We start from the raw sequence: 16,502 nt of genomic DNA, 5'->3' as shown, positions 1-16,502 counted from the left end.
GAAAAATTTAGTGATGAAGCAGACAACAAATGTAGCAATATTTCTAACTTCAGAATTATAATTCCCCAAGCAATATAATATTATGGAGCTTTTATTCTTAAATGGAGCTGTTCCTTTCCACGGTCACAAACTAACATCACATTCCTTCTATAACAACATATCTAGAATGTAGAGTTACAAGATATAAAAAGAACAATCAAGGAACACCACTAATTCTAACATCCTATTGTATTAAATATCAATTCCAAAAGGAAAAAAACAAAATAAATTATGCAGCTGAAAATTGAGCATCCATAACATTGAAGTTGTGTATAATGTGGATGGCGGATCCATCAGGACTCGCGGTGTAAGGTTCCTTTCTGGATCTTTGCTTTGCTGCAAGCTTTATCTTCCGCTGTGGGGATTGTGGAGGATCTGCTTGACTAGCTTCTCCGGCAATCTCTTTGTAGCCTGTAGAATATGTGCAGACTGAGATTAATATCCGGAAAAAGTGTTATATGCATAGCGCTGAACTGGAAGTCGAAATGCAGACCTGAAACTGTCTCATGTGTAGAATGGGCTCACAGCCAACGTCTGCAATCAGCTTCCCATTTGGGGTTTGCAGACTGAACCGCCCAGCTTCATACAACGAAAGATCATCTTTGTTGCGAGGCAAATTGTGGCAAACTTTGAGAAGTGAATCAAGAGAATTCATCTAGCAAATCAATCAAGAAACCAAGATTAGATAGTTGGGATTTTAGTAGTAATAATCTACTCCATTTCGTTGCTAACCTATACTATACAGTTGGTGTAGCTAACCTTCATATAAGGACACGATGCACAGCCTCCATGAAGAGAGCAGCCCTCTCCACTTGCAGCTCCGGGTATTATTGGGAGGTCCAGTGATGAGCCCGGTGTTCTAGTTATCGACTCTGATGAGACAGGAAAGACTATCTCTACGCTCACTTTAGCTCCATTCTGGGGTGTCCCGGATCCCAAGAGCTCATGTACTGCAGCAACAATTGAGGTCACCATTCCTGATTCGGTTCCTAAGACAAACTGGAGATGCTCATCGACCTTTCTATCTAATGCCTCTAGTACTCTCTCTTTAATGAAGTCCAATATATTTTGAGTGGAACCCACCACTCCCATCCCTCTTCGTTTCGCCTCCATTGCTAAGGTGAACATTTCACCGGGAACTTCAAAATGTGCAGTCAGAAACGCATCGCAGTACATCTCGTTTATTTTGCCAACAACTTCATGACCAAAGAGGTGATGAACAATGCATGTTCCGTCCTGCCAACATAAACATTGTCAAGTTGTATTAAAGGGACTTAAAGAATCGATTTTAAGTATAATCAGTTTTCATACTAGCAAACAGCTGAAGATTCAAACCAAGAATAACTTCGTTCAGCAATGATGATTTTACCTGAAAATAGTGAAGACGGGGCATTAAAGATTTTATAGATCTGCTGTTGTGGTTTGGATGTATACTGGCAATTTCTTCATCACTCATCTCAGTCATCTGTCTGAACAATTCCATGATATTTGCACCCATGTATGTGTCAGGTCCATACCATACATTTAGATCTGGAATTTCTGCAAACGCCTGGAAAAACACGATATAGCTTAAAGAAGATGAAGTCAAAAGACTAGGCAATACCACATTACAGTGAAGCATGAGAATCACCAACCTGTAGAATGGTTGGCACGACATTAGACGACGTGCAAGTAATCGTTGGAACTACTTCGTGAGTGTAGGCTTTTGTCTCGAGTGAGGTGTTAATGTACACAACATGCAAAGAGGGAGAAGAAACAGAAGATGCACCGGCCGCAAGGTAATCCATGTATGATGGACTTGCTGCAGCATCAGCCAAGGAGCATCCAATGCGCTCATCCGACATCCTGTATACCCCTACCTAAATAACGTTCATATGTCACACAATCACTATGACAGGACAAAGAACAAAACAATGAAAACACTCATACTAACAAAAAAACATTGAGCAAGATGCATTACCTCGGGAAACCCTGCCTGATCGAGGATTGCACGAACGTTTTCTGACATGAAATCTACACCAAGAACAGTTACAAATTTGCAGCCAGCTTTAGCCATATTGACAGCAGAGTCCGCCATGACAAGTGAATCAGATATGTGAATATGAGGCCAGAGCTTCTGCGCAGCAGTTAAAACACCTTGAACCTCGGGGTCCATGTAAAAGTGAGCAACAACACCAATCTTCTTCTCCTCTAGCAAATTCACTAGCTCTTGAACTTTTACCTGATCCGGAACCAGAAATCTAGCCTGCAATAAACTACATGCAAACTTAGACTTTTTAAGAGAAAATTTCACACCTGAACCAACAATACAGCACACTCCATGATTTTTCAGAATGCCGGAGACAATCTAGGACCTTATTCTCTGGTCATCACATATGCTAAACTAAATCTAGACCAAATAAGCAGGACTCCATAAATCAAGTAATAACAGTGCATGGAATCAAACCAATATGTAACCTAATTAGCCACTGGAACGTAATAATCAGGCACAAACGAAACAAGAAATAGTAAAAAGGGAAACCCGTATGCACTCAGCAATAAAATTAGGATCTCTATATTTCATTTCAAGAAAACCATTTCCACCATTGACTGCTGACTGATGCAATATCCATTCATGATAACCTTTCCCTAAATTATCCCTTAGAATATGGACAGAAACTCCATTTTTGTTAGTTTTTGTGATGGTTCACTTTTATTCTCCTACTGACTGATATTGTTCCCTTACCTCGCCAGTTATATGAAATATTTTTGGCTATTCAAAACCTAAACATCTACTCAATCAATAAAATTAAGGATAAAAAATCCGAGTAACATAATATTCCTAGTTGACAAGTATAGTCAACAACTTATTTTTGAACAGTACATTCCACAATTTTCATCAAATATTAACAAATCCCTAACAACAGTATAAAGACAGACAAAGGATCAATCTTGTCACTCACTCAGCTTTTTTTATTCCTTAAACAAACACAGTCAGCAAGATCTATGATTCATACCCTACATGACTACATGACTATTACTCTATATTAAAAAAATAATCTTTACATAGTCAAACCAAACTTTCCACATAACAAAACAAAAATAAAAGTTCAACAAAAAATGGAAAGAAGGAAGAAAATTCAACCTGAGCTTCAGCGTAGCTTCCTTTCGCCTGGATTCCGTCAGCAGTCACAATCAACGACGGGAACGCCTCGCCGCGGGGGCGGCCGTCTCTCTCCGCCACCAACGCTTTCGTCCTCTTCTGCATGCTTATCAGCACATTATGCCAAGTATTCGATCTGCTGCTCGAATATCCACCTTTTCCTCCATTCAAACCCGCAACGCTCAAAGCTCCAAAATCCTCAGCTTTGAAGGCTAAAACCTCCTCCGCCGTGGCTCCGTCGAGCGCCCACACCAAACACGCACAGAATCCCTTTGTTATCTCCGAATCACTCTCCGCCAAAAACCTCATTCTGCCGCCGTCCATTTCCACATGCAGCCACACCTGCGCCGTGCAGCCGGGAACGCGATTGTCCGCGATCTTCATCGAATCGCCGAAAGGAGGGAGGATCTCCGCGTAGTGAATTAGCCTCTTCACACGCTCGACAGGATCGTTTATTGATTGGAAATCCTCGACGAGGATCTGCGCCTTCGCTTTAGCGGCTGCCGCGGCGGTGAGCGTATCGCCGCCGGAGATCACGGCGGAGCAAGCAAGATCGGTTCTTGCAATCGATTTCAGTGGAGACCACGAATTAAGATGCCAGCTCTGCGGATTGATGCATCTAACAATCGGTGGCGAGGATAATTTAGGGGTCGGCACGTGGTTCAATTTAGGGTATTTCGAATTGCAGAAGAGCGATGAAGAGACACCACTCATCGAAATGGCAGCTGTGTCCATCCTTCACACTAATCAAGCAAGCTCGTATTGCCCACCAACTGTTTGTTGAACGGTCTGACTGAATTCCTGCGTTTTAGCTCCGAAAAAAAAGGGCCGTGAAGAGGTGAGGTATGCAACGGCGGAGGTGGGAGGCGATGGAGAGGAAGAAACAAGAAAGTGGGGATATATGGAGGCGGAGGAGGTGAAGAATTCGCGGTGGTGATAAAGCGGCCAATCACGCACCAAAAGAGCAAAAATAGTGGACTGTGAATGGCCCGACCAAAAAGAAAGGTGATGAATTAAATCCAATAAATAAATTTGATTTATTTATTCAAAATGGAAAATACTACTTATTAAAGATTTTCTCCAACCTTTTTCAGACAATTCAATTTGTTGGAAAAGTACAGATTAAAATGGTGTATGAATTTAGCATTTCGGATATTCAAGAATCTTGAAAAGAAATCAGTATATAGTTTGGAATCAATTCATTTTAGATCAAAGTGGGAGAGAATATTGTGGGGACAAAAATTTAATTGTTGAGAATGTATTATTGGCAATCGGTGGCGGCGGCCATCAGTCTTAACTTTAGTCAATGCATATGATAAATTAATATTGCCCCATTTTATATTATAAAATATCTTGAATTCATTATTTATTTATTATATATTCTTAAATTGTGAATACTCGTATATCAGTATTATAAATTGTCATATTAAAGTGAGGTTAACAACAATATATGAGAAAGCCCAAGCTAAGAATGTTGGGGAATAATAAAAGTCGCATACAATAAGATAGTGGGTGTATGATTTCAAAGTTGATTCTTGTTCTTTTTGGATAAAGAATTCGAAGTTGATTTGATTTCTTTATCTTTTTTCCTTTTTCGTGGTACCTACATGAAAATGGTGGTCAACGTCCAAGATTGCCACTATTGAAAAGTGGAATTAATTTTTAATTATTTGTCGAACCAATGGGCCATGGGGTTGTATTTTTGTACTTACTATCCAAAATATATACGGCCCAGCCCACCTTTATTACATGGGCGGGTCTCACCAACAAACGAGCGGTGTGTCATTACATGTTTTTAGGTGTCTTTAATGGTGTAATTACTTTTTAATTGCTAATATCTCGATAATTTAGAAATATGCACAAAATTATATAGACTGCATCAACGAACACATTATATGACAAGATCACTTGAAATACAGAAAATAAAGTAATAAACTAACAAATCAAACACGCGGAGAGATTACAACATGCAAAGGATACTTTCTATGTATAGTAATCCCAAAGTCTTCCGTCATGTCCAAATCTTCCCCTCTCTCCCCATTAGGCAATCCAAAGTCAAAACTACACACCAATTTGGCCAACGCCAGCTCGTAAACCGCCGTCGCGAACGCGATGCCGGGGCAGCCTCTCCTCCCCGCCCCGAATGGCAACAACTCGAAATGAAGCCATTTGAAGTCTATGCTCGATTCAAGGAACCTTTCCGGACGAAATTCCTCAGGATCCTTCCACAATGTCGGATCCCTTCCTATCTTCCATGCATTGACCAAGACACGAGTGCCGACCGCCACATCATAACCTAGTATTACTGTGTCTTTGGTCGACTCGCGCGGCACTAGCAACGGCACCGGCGGGTGCAGTCTTAGATTGTCATTCATCACGACTTTTAAATAGGACATTTTCGCTAGATCTTCTTCAACTATGTTGCAGTTCCTTCCGACAACTTCTCCCACTTCATTTTGCAATGTTTTCATGACTGATGGATTCCTCATCAACTCCACCATCGTCCAGTCCAAAGCATTGGACGAAGTATCAGTTCCAGCAGAAAACACATCCTGTCATAAACAACAACAGTATGACAACAACAGCAACAACAACAATAGGCAAAATTCAATATATCATAACGACCCCATCGATCACAATTAGTCATTTGTCAGGTTACGAGATGTCATTACGTGCGCCATTATTCAGAATTACCTCTCAAACATCATCGATGATCACTGCTAATTTTTTTGCAAGACCACCATTCCGAATCATGGATCATATTAACGAAAGTACATATCCAGACTACAAACCAAACAAGAGAAGTTATCGTAACGAGAATCTTACAAGGATTTGAGCTTTGATGACATCATCTTCAATAGGGGAGCAATTTTCTCTCTCCTTTTGAAACTCAAGGAGTAATGTCAACAAAATCCATCTCCCCACCTTCATCACCACCTTTCTCCCTATGCTCTCTCACAACATGCTCCAAAAAACTATCCAAACCCTTCGACACTCTCTCTCTCCTCGCATCAAAACCATTGATCCAACACATCCATGACAACCAAGGAACATAGTCTCCCACAGGAGAAGTCCCCAAAATTTCTTGAAGCTCCTCGAAGAAGCTTCTACACCCATTCCCTTCTCTACCATCTCCATACTTCCTCCCCAACGCCACCCTGCTAATCACATTGCTCGTCAACGACACCAACACATGGCTCAAATTCACCAAGACAGGCGCGGAAGACGACGAAAGCCGCATGAGGTCGTCCACCATGAGGGAGGTCTCCTCCTCCCTGACGCGGCGGTAGGATTGGACGCGCTTGTTGCTGAGGAGGCGGAGGACGAAGACGGAGCGCATCTGGCGCCAGTAGTCGCCGTGGGGGGCGAAGGAGACTTCCTTGGAGCCGTAGATGAGGCGGTCGGGGCTGCTGAGCCTGGGGCGGTTGGAGAAGGTGAGGTCCTGCTCCTTCATGATCTCGCGGGACACGGAGGCGGACGAGGCCACCAGGACGGGGACGTGGCCGAGGTGGAGGAGCATCAGCGGGCCCAGGCGGTTCGACAGGGAGTGGAGGGACCGGTGGGGGTGTTTGCCCAGCTGGTGGAAGTTTCCGATTATGGGGAGCTTTGGGGGATGGAGGGAGGCGCCTCCGTGGGGGTGGAGGCGCGGCGGCAGCGCGCCAGCTGCGGAGGAGGTGGGAGAGGAGGATGGGTATAATAAAGATGAGAAGAGCTAACATTTTTTATTTTGTTACTGTTGTTTCTTGTTAGTGTAGTGTTGGAGGAGATTATTGCCTTCTATTTATAGAAGCTTGGAGTATAGACTATAGAGTGAATATGTTATGGGATTGGATTTTTAAAAAAATTTCAGTGTTTTTAGAGCGAGAATGGTGGTGACATGATATGGTATGGGACTGAACTTTTTTTTTACTACTCCCTCCGTCCCTCTTCCTTGGGCGGCTCAGAATTTTATGTAATTTTATTTTATGTGGTGAGTGAAGAGAGTAAAGTCAGAGAGATGGAATAAAATAGAGATAAAAGTGTTTTTATTTATAGAAATATGTCATCTTAGATGGGACAATCCAAAAAGAAAAGTGAATCATTTTTAGTGGGACATAGAGAATATAATTTTCGGTGTTTTTAGATTGAGATTGCTGAAAATGGGTTTGACTACATTTTATTTACAAATTCAATAATCGAAAGAACACCATGTGCATGGATGATAATCAAATTTTTTTTCCAAATTATTTCTGTTGTCGACAACTGGAGGACCAATCTTTCGTCTCAACAATTAGTACACTAATAACAGGAGACTGACCAAATAATTTGCTTCATAAATACCAATTTAGAATTATAATAAACAAACATATATATAGATACGAAATATAGTCTACAAACAAAATAGTCTAAGCATGTGGAATATAAAATGAAACTGAGATTAGGGATCGGCAAAATAACCAAAAATCTAATACTCCTATTCAATTAGAATACTAGTCCTATCCAATTAGAAATTAGTATATGGACCATATATTCCATTAAAATTTTGTATAAAATAAGTACTTCATAAAAGTAGTCACATATTACATTAACCTTTTTAACTAACATTTTATAGTTAAATAGATAAAAATTCAAAGACCGTATCACCGTGAAATTGAACCCGAGATCTTTGACATCAGATATAAACAATTCTACCAATAAATCTAATTTACACACACCTCACTTTTGTTTACAGTTTTTACAAAGTCACCGAGTCGAAGTAAGGCATTTGATATTGAACATAGTACCACTATATATTGTATATTGTTCATTATTACTATTGATAGTATTGCTACTGCTATAGTGCTATTTATTATTCACCCCTTTTATTTGGGCAGTTATTTATATATAATTGGAGAGACCTCGTACAATTTTTTGTTCCTACTTAATATATCCTCGAAAATTAATTTCGTAAATGCAAAGTAAAGTTATCATTCAGCCGTTTGTGGGCGTTATCGAAGCACAAATTGGCCACGTTACATATATGTTGCAGTTGTAATTTACACAAAAGGAATTTTTGGAAGCTATTTTGCCACCAAATGGCCACGTTACATTTGTGCAGTTGTAATATGCACAAAAAGGAATTCTATATATTTGCCACCAAATTAATGATATGTTAAAACATGGTACGTGAATAATAGGATTGGAGGATTTATAAGGCAGCCAAATGAAAATTATAGAGTAGACTTTTCACAAAGCAAAGGGGCACTTATGTCAGGTGATTCATATAAGGATGAGAATTCACATTTTTCTTCATCTATAAATAGTAACATTGTTTCATGTGCTGCCAGCCATAAAGAAAATGGTTGCCAGTTGCCACTCTATGAATTTGGTTAACAGTCTGAATTAGGATATTATTTTTTTAATTGAATGATAAAAGTGGAAGTTTGGATGAATTTTATTAAAATCCTATAAGTCGTTAAATATAAAGTCTTTATTAAAACCCTATAAGTATGCATGCTAAATTGCTAATAGCTCTACCTCAATAAATAATATTCCACTCTCATCCTATAAAAATAGAAACTTTGAGAATGACACAAATTTTAATTTAAAATTAATAAAGTTGAAAAAAGACAAACAAATTTAATTAAAATATTGTTAATGAAAAATAAAATCCAAAATAAAAAACTTGCCGAAATATAAAATTTGACTAATTTTGTGAAAGGAACAAAAATATAAAAAGAATACCATAATTATTTTTATGGGACAGACGTTTAAGGTGCAAATTCACCACTATCATTGGTTATATTTGCTTGGGCCTAATATTATTCTAGTTAAGTGGGCTTGGGCCAATATTATTATCAAACACCATTCAAGGCCCATTTCCTAGGATGATATTAGTTTCATTTATAGCTTTTGTTTATAAAACTAGAGATCATCTAATTTAGGACAATATCAAAAAATAATAATGAGAGAGCACAATATATATTGTACTTAGACTCTATCAAATTTCATTTCATAAGTTAGAAAATCTTCAATGAAACAATTACACGTAGACTGTAGACTGACAAAATTTGAGAAAAATGAGTAGTATTACTACTTAAAATCCACACTAGGATCTTCATTCCTATTTAGTGTGCAAGTGCAACATCCATGATGAAAAGGTTGAACAATTCCAACGATAGGTCCTTCACATACTTATAATTTATTCCAACTCTAAACTTGTGCATAATCTTTTAATTACAACATGTTATATTGACGATGAGTTGGCACAACAAGAAGGGGATTCTTTCTATGAAGACTAACACCAGGCTGTTCCAACACGTCCAAATCCTCACATTTTGCTCCCATAGGCAGTTTCCACTCGAACTTGTGCACAAGATTCGCTAGCACGAGCTCAACGCTTGCTATTGCCAGCGCGGCCCCTGGGCAGCCTCGTCTCCCATGCCCAAAAGGAGCAAACTTGAAATCGTGACCTTTGAAGTCTAGCGAAGAATTTAGGAACCTCTCTGGATGGAACATCTCTGGTTGTTCCCAACACGCGGGATCTCTGCCAATAGCCCATGTATTGACGACAACCAATGTGTTGGCTGATATTTTATACCCCATAACTGTTATGTCCTCTCGAGTTTCTCGCCCTAGTAGTGAGACTGGAGCACGTAGGCGTAGGGTTTCCTTGATCACGGCTTTCAGATATTGCATTTTTCCCAAGTCATCATCAGTTATGACATGTCTGTCTTGGACGATTTCCCGTACTTCTGTTTGCAACTTCGTCCTGACTGTAGGGTTTCGTATGAGTTCTGTCATAGCCCACTCCAGAGTCGAAGATGTTGTGTCTGTTCCACCCGCAAGCATGTCCTTGGAATTGTCACGAGAGATGTGTTAGGATATAGCACGCACAACAATCTTGAAAAGCAATAAAAGTACACGAGAACTGTATACCAAATTTCTGTGTCCACGAGTCAATGCTAAGCCAGATTTTTCTCTATGTTTTTCAGATAAAGAACATAGAGGGAAACAATTAGTATATGATTTTGACAGGCCAGAAATTTAGATCTCAGATATAGTGTAGTAGTACTGTTCATGGTAGCGATGCAAAGCCAACTTGTTTTCATCATGCTTTTTAGATACTAATACTCCACTAGTCCCATAAAAATAGGGGACTTTGGTGACTACACAAGTTTTAATCCGGAATTGACAAAGTATGCAAGAGAGTTTAAAAGAAAAAGTGATTGAATTATTGTTAGTGGAAATGAGGCCCACCTCATACGAAAGAAAAAAATGTCATAAATGGAATTGGACTAATTTTATGGGATGGATCGAAATAGAAAAAAAAAATAATTTTTATGAGACGGATGCATATGGAGTATAAAGGAAAACAAATAAACTATCTATAGTACTTATATATACTCTATGATTTTTGTCAGGCGAAAAATTTGGTTCTAGTATTCAGTGTTTTATATAGACAAATGAATATAAATTTTAAAAGCAACATTACCATGGATTCGAACTCGAGACTTTTAGCCTAAAACATCACACAGACTGTTATTCGGTTTCTTCACACTAGGTCTAATTTTTGAATATGTACTAAAGGGAAACTATGAGAGACGTACCAGAAGGATGCCTTTGATACCATCTCTATCAATGGAAGAATCCTTGAGCAAAATATCAACAAAATTCTCTTTGCTTTTGTTTCCATCACCACTTTCTATGCCTCTAGTGATGTGTTCTTCAACCACCATCTCCAAGTACTCATCAAGCTCTTCCCTCACCTTATCAACTCTTTTATAAAAACCATTAACCCGACTTACCCACGAAAGCCACGGAACAAACTCCCCGATCTCCACGGTCACCATCAGCCGGAACAGTTCCCTCAGCGCCATCGTAAACCTCCTCCCGCTTTCCCCTTCCCCAAACCTCCTCCCAAAGGAAGCTCTGCAGATCACATTATTCGAGTGCAAATCAAACAGTTGGCTCAAATCCACCGCCGATCCAGACAAGCAACACGATCCAATCCTTTCCAACAACAGATCCGTCTCTTCCTCTCTGATAAACTTGTAAGATTTAACCCTTTTGTTGCTGAGCAGCTGGAGAACACATATGCTCTTCAGCATCCGCCAGTACTCGCCGTAGGGGGCGATCATCACGTCCTTGAGGTCGTACAGCAGGCGGCGCGTGGAGCTCGTGTGGGGCTTGTCGGAGAAGACGAGGTCGTGCTCTTTGAGGATCTGCGCGGCCGCGTCGGCTGACTGGATGACGACCACGGGCTTGCTGCCGAAGTGGAGGAGCATGACCGGGCCGTGCTTCGCGCCTAGGGTTTGGAGGGCGCGGTGGGTCAGCGGGCTGAGCTGGTGGAGGTTTCCGATCACCGGGAGCTTTGGAGGAGACGGTGGCTTGTTTTTTTTAACGTGGTGGCTGAAATTGAATAAATATTTCTTGATCAACCATGGTAACAATAAAGTGATGAAAACAAGTAGAATTGACATGTTGTTAAAACTAATTTGTGGTGAATATGATGGATTGATATTACTATACAGATATGGAAGCTTCAAATGGAGGAGTTTTAACATAGTTTTGAGGAGTACTAAATTTAATATTTTATTGGCCGGCCATGTAATAAAAACAATAACGACAGCTATCAATGTTGAATATTTAAGCAAATGGCCTTAAGCGTTGAATATCATCAATGTTGAATATTTAATCAAATGGCCTTAAGCGTTGAATATCACCTTAAAATATTGCAGGCAAGTTGTCACTCTTAAGAGCATCTCAATGATGGCAAGCGGACAGGCTAGCCGATTCCCGGCGCTGGCCGATCCGCTCGCCGAACCATTGGAACCGGCGAGCGCCATTTTGGCGAAAAAATCGGTGACCTGACACTGATTTTCGGGCGCTGGCCGATCCGCTCGCCGGTTGGCTGGCCGCCATTGCAGGCTCCGGATCGGCGAGCGATCGGGCAGCTTAATTTTTTTTATTTTTCGAAACACTATATATACGCGATTTGTACGTCATTTTCATTCAACTCCAAAAGGATTTAATTGAAGAGTTGTGGCGCGGAGGACTGCACGTCGTTAGATTTTTTTTAATTAATGTAATTTTTTTAATTAATGTACTTTTTTAATTTATTATTGAATTTTCTCGTATCTGTGTCGTAAATTTAATTCCGTATTTTGTGTGATTGTTAATTATTTATTTTTTATAATTTTGTTTATTATGGCTAGCCTATTGCTTATCCAGTTGCTTGTCCTGATGATGTGGCAGGAGGAGTTTGCGGCTAGCCTATGACTGACGTATTACCATTGGAGATGCTCGTATTAGTATAGTTTGTACTTTTGCTTGGGATTGATGAATCTCTTTTTATTTTAAATCATGCATTTAACTATAGGCAACGGTTGCACATATTTATTTTTCAGCCATGCATGTTGTAAGATATTTTACTGCAGTCAATGTTCAGACCCTGGATGGATCTGATTTCAAAAAAAATAATCTTAATAATGGATTACACGAGTTTTAATATTAATTAATAAAATAAGTGTTGTAAGATTATAAACGAAGAATAAAAGAAAACTCAAGTTTGTAGAAGATGAACTCTTGTTTTAAGAAACCGAATGGAAAACTCTTATTGATCGAGTAGTGAATGTATACAACTGATTTTTACACACACTACAATGAGTAAACAAACTAACTACTTATACTAGAACTTAAGTGAAAGAGATCTTCACAAAAGTTTGTTGAGCTAGTTCATAACCGCCTCCAACGGCTATCTTCCGTTCTCCTTGATCAAGCTATCTTCCTTTCTCCTTGATCAAGCTGCAGCTTCACCGTACGCATGCATGCACCCATGCTTACGCCTTGATCAGCCAATAATGCTAACAATCTCCACCTTGGCTGGTCATGGTTTGATGTTCTCAAAATATCACAGTATACAAGTTTACTAGCCTGCAACAATACTCAAATTTATCTTTGCTCAATGGCTTGGTGAGCATGTCTGCAGGGTTGTGGGCCATGTCAATTTGTAACACCTTAATCCTCTCACTCTCAACTTCATCTCTAATGAAATGGAGCCGAACGTCGATGTGCTTGCTACGCTCATGAAACATTTGGTGTCTAGCTAAGCAAATCGCCTCATTGTTGTCACAATGAACCGCCACACTTTTCTGATCTATACCGAACTCAGAGACCAATCCAAGCAACCATTTACTCTCTTTCACGGCTGAAGTGAGAGCCATATACTCGGCGTCTGTAGTAGACAAAGCCACTACACTCTGCAAACTTGATTTCCAGCAAATGGCCGAACCATACAAAGTATAGATATAGCTTGTCTGAGATCTTCTAGTATCAACATTGGCTGCATAATCTGAGTCACAGTATCCAACCAGAGGATCCTCTTCAACTCCACCTTCTGATGTGAATAGGATTCCAAGATTGTGTGCTCCATTTAGATATCTCATTATCCATTTCAAAGCACTCCAATGCTGCCTCCCATAATCAACCATGTATCTGCTTGTAGAGCTTATAGCATGAGCAATGTCTGGCCGTGTACAAATCATCATTTACATCATACTTCCAACTATGTTGGAATAGGGAATCAGCTGCATCTCTTTCTTCTCCACCTCATCTTTTGGTTTCTGATCTTTTGTTAGCCTGAAGTGAACTGCCAGAGGAGTAGTTGTACTCTTCATGTTTTTTAAAAAAATTAACTCCTATATAAGGGAGAAAATTACAAATAAACTCATATACTATAGATAGGAGGAAATTACAACTGGTGTCAAGAGGACTCGAACTCGGCACCTCATGCAATAATGTCTAAGCTCCTTGCCGCTAGGACAAAGGCTCTGGACTTGTACTCTTCATGTTGTTGACCTTGAATTTCTTCAAAAGCTTGTTGATGTAGTTAGTTTGGAAAATCCATAGCTTCCCCTTACTTCTATCTCTGACTATATCCATGACTAGTATTCTTTTGGCAGCTCCAAGATCTTTCATTTCAAATATGACACTTAGCTGGCTCTTGACCTTTCTTATCTCATCGATATCCTTCCCTGATATCAACATATCATCTACATACAATAGGAGATATATGGGCTCCTTGTTCTTCTGCTTCTTCACAAAGATGCAACTATCATATAGGGATCTACAAAATCCAAGCTTAGACAAATTCTCTCCAAACATCAAGTGCCATTGTCTACTGCTTTGTTTGAGACCATACAAGCTCTTTTTGAGCATGCAAACCTTTCCTTCTGATCCAGGAACCTCAAAGCCCTGGGGTTGTGCCATGTAGATAGTTTCTTCAAGATCCCCATTCAAGAAGGCAGTCTTGACATCAAGCTGCTCCAGCTTCCAATCTCTCTGTGCTGCTACAACCAACAAAACTCTAATAGAGTTATGCTTCACAACTGGTGAGAATATTTCATTGAAGTCAACTCCTTCTTGTTGATTGAAGCCCTTGGCCACCAACCTTGCCTTGAATCTGATGTTGTCTGCCTGGGCTGATTCAATCTTCTTTTTGAATACCCATTTGCATCCAATCACCTTTCTCATTTCTGCCTTGTCCACAAGAATCCATGTTTTATTCTTGAGTAGAGAGTCAATTTCTTCTTTCATGGCTTGGATCCACTACTTTGATTCTGGACTGGAAATGGCCTCTGCATAGGAGCTTGGTTCTGAATATTCTAGCTGCTCAGCTATGTGAAGGGCATAGAAAAGCATCTCAGTGTCTCTAAATCTGACTGGAGGTCTGATATTTGTTCTTCTTGTTCTGTCCCTAGCCAACTAATAATCGTTGAGATTTCCTTGAGCATTTGAGGTTTCTGTCTGAATGTGATCAATGCTTACATCATCCTTGTTTTCTCTTGTTCGAATAGTGATCTCACTTTGACCATCATCAATATAAGAATCAGAGAGATGATCATAGTTATCTCCAGCAACATCAGCATTCTCCACCTCAAAGTGAGCATCATTATTCACAGTCTCAGAAGCAGCTTCAAGTTGATCTTTCTTATCTAGAAAAGACATTTTGTGCTCAATGAAGACCACATCCATGCTCACCAATATCGTTTGATTACCAGGCTCTAGACACCAAAGCATATATCCCTTCACACCCTTCTGGTATCCTAGCATGATGCATCTTAGGGCTCTAGCATTTAATTTTCCTTGCTTCTGGTGTGCAAAGGCTTTGCAACCAAATGGCTTTAGTCTACTATAATCTGGCTTTTCACCATACCATCTTTCATCAGGGACTACTACATCTATCCCAGATGCTGGGCACTTGTTGATTAAGTAAGCAGCAGTAGAGAATGCTTCAGCCCAGAAATGCCTCCCCACACCAGAGAGCTCAGCATACATCTTACTCTCTCAAGCAAGGTTCTATTCAATCTCTCAGCAACCCCATTTTGTTGAGGGTTTGCTGGGACAGTCTTGTGCCTTTTAATCCCTTTTTCTTGACAAAAAAGGTCAAATTCCTTGGACAGATACTCCAGTCCATTGTCTGTTCTCAAGACTTTTGGTGTTGAGCCTTTTTCATTTCTCATTTCTGTACACCAATCTCTGAATGTCTTGAATGCATCAGACTTCTCTTTCAATATGTATACCCAGACTTTCCTTGACCAATCATCAATAATAGGCATGTAGTACTTTCCTCCACCTAGGCTCTTAACTGGTGTAGGGCCCCAGAGATCTGAGTGTATGTAATCAAGGGGGGAAGTTGAGTTATGTTTACCTACTGGATAGCTCTGCTGCTTTGACTTTCCCAGTAAGCAGTCCTCATAAACTTCCATTGTCTCCCATGCACTGGCTTCTATCAAGCCATTCTTGATCAGAGCCTTCAAGCTTCCCTCTGCAGGATGTCCCAATCTTTGATGCCAAGTCTTTAAATCTGGTATGGTTATTGAATGTGACTCACCTTCAATGACTGCTGTTTGAAGATAATACAAGCTTCCATTCCTTCTTGCAGTCATCTTTACTTGAGAATTCTTGCATATTTTCATCTCACCATTCTCTGATATGAAAGAATATCGTTTCTTCTCCAAAGTTCCCAGAGATATCAAGTTCTTTTTGACTTCAGGAATGTATCTTACCTCTGACAGCACCTTGATAGATCCATCATCAACCCTCAACATGATGTTTCCTACCCCTCTGATGCAGCAGGTCTGATTATTTCCTAGGAGCACAGTACCATGTGCCTCCTTTAAATTCTGAAACCACTCTCTTGTGGGACACATATGAAATGAGCAACCGGAATCCATGATCCAAAATCCTTTCTCACATTTATCTGTCACATTCATCATCTCAGGCACCTCATCTGCTTCACCATTCACATTATTTGAATGAGAGTTCCCTTCACTGGCCTGCTTCTTCTTCCGTGCATAGC

At 40.0% G+C, this 16,502-nt stretch overlaps 4 protein-coding genes across 4 annotated transcripts; all 4 read right to left on the bottom strand.

Moving 5' to 3' along the window:
- Window positions 1-75: 75 nt before the first annotated feature.
- LOC121763304 (quinolinate synthase, chloroplastic-like) lies at window positions 76-4,336 on the bottom strand. The gene is made up of 7 exons (XM_042159299.1): window positions 3,164-4,336; window positions 2,000-2,284; window positions 1,674-1,898; window positions 1,409-1,588; window positions 799-1,275; window positions 533-694; window positions 76-450 (listed from the first exon to the last, which is right to left on the bottom strand). Exons 1-7 carry the CDS (start codon window positions 3,914-3,916, stop codon window positions 385-387), a joined length of 2,148 nt encoding a protein of 715 aa, XP_042015233.1. The 5' UTR covers window positions 3,917-4,336; the 3' UTR covers window positions 76-384.
- A 788-nt stretch (window positions 4,337-5,124) lies between these two features.
- Window positions 5,125-5,862, bottom strand: LOC121764459 (cytochrome P450 71A6-like). Its single transcript, XM_042160473.1, has 2 exons — window positions 5,854-5,862; window positions 5,125-5,733 (listed from the first exon to the last, which is right to left on the bottom strand). Exons 1-2 carry the CDS (start codon window positions 5,860-5,862, stop codon window positions 5,125-5,127), a joined length of 618 nt encoding a protein of 205 aa, XP_042016407.1.
- A 209-nt stretch (window positions 5,863-6,071) lies between these two features.
- LOC121764458 (cytochrome P450 71A6-like) lies at window positions 6,072-6,635 on the bottom strand. Its single transcript, XM_042160472.1, has one exon. The coding sequence runs from the start codon at window positions 6,633-6,635 to the stop codon at window positions 6,072-6,074; it is 564 nt and encodes a 187-aa protein (XP_042016406.1).
- A 2,575-nt stretch (window positions 6,636-9,210) lies between these two features.
- LOC121764669 (cytochrome P450 736A117-like) lies at window positions 9,211-12,110 on the bottom strand. Its single transcript, XM_042160691.1, has 2 exons — window positions 10,750-12,110; window positions 9,211-9,994 (listed from the first exon to the last, which is right to left on the bottom strand). The coding sequence occupies exons 1-2, from the start codon at window positions 11,704-11,706 to the stop codon at window positions 9,377-9,379; spliced, it is 1,575 nt and encodes a 524-aa protein (XP_042016625.1). The 5' UTR covers window positions 11,707-12,110; the 3' UTR covers window positions 9,211-9,376.
- Between the last annotated feature and the right edge of the window lie 4,392 nt (window positions 12,111-16,502).

The sequence above is a fragment of the Salvia splendens genome, chromosome 14 (assembly GCF_004379255.2).
Source record: "Salvia splendens isolate huo1 chromosome 14, SspV2, whole genome shotgun sequence".
In the NCBI taxonomy this organism is placed as follows: Eukaryota; Viridiplantae; Streptophyta; class Magnoliopsida; order Lamiales; family Lamiaceae; genus Salvia; species Salvia splendens.
This window is presented reverse-complemented; position numbering and strand designations above follow the sequence as displayed.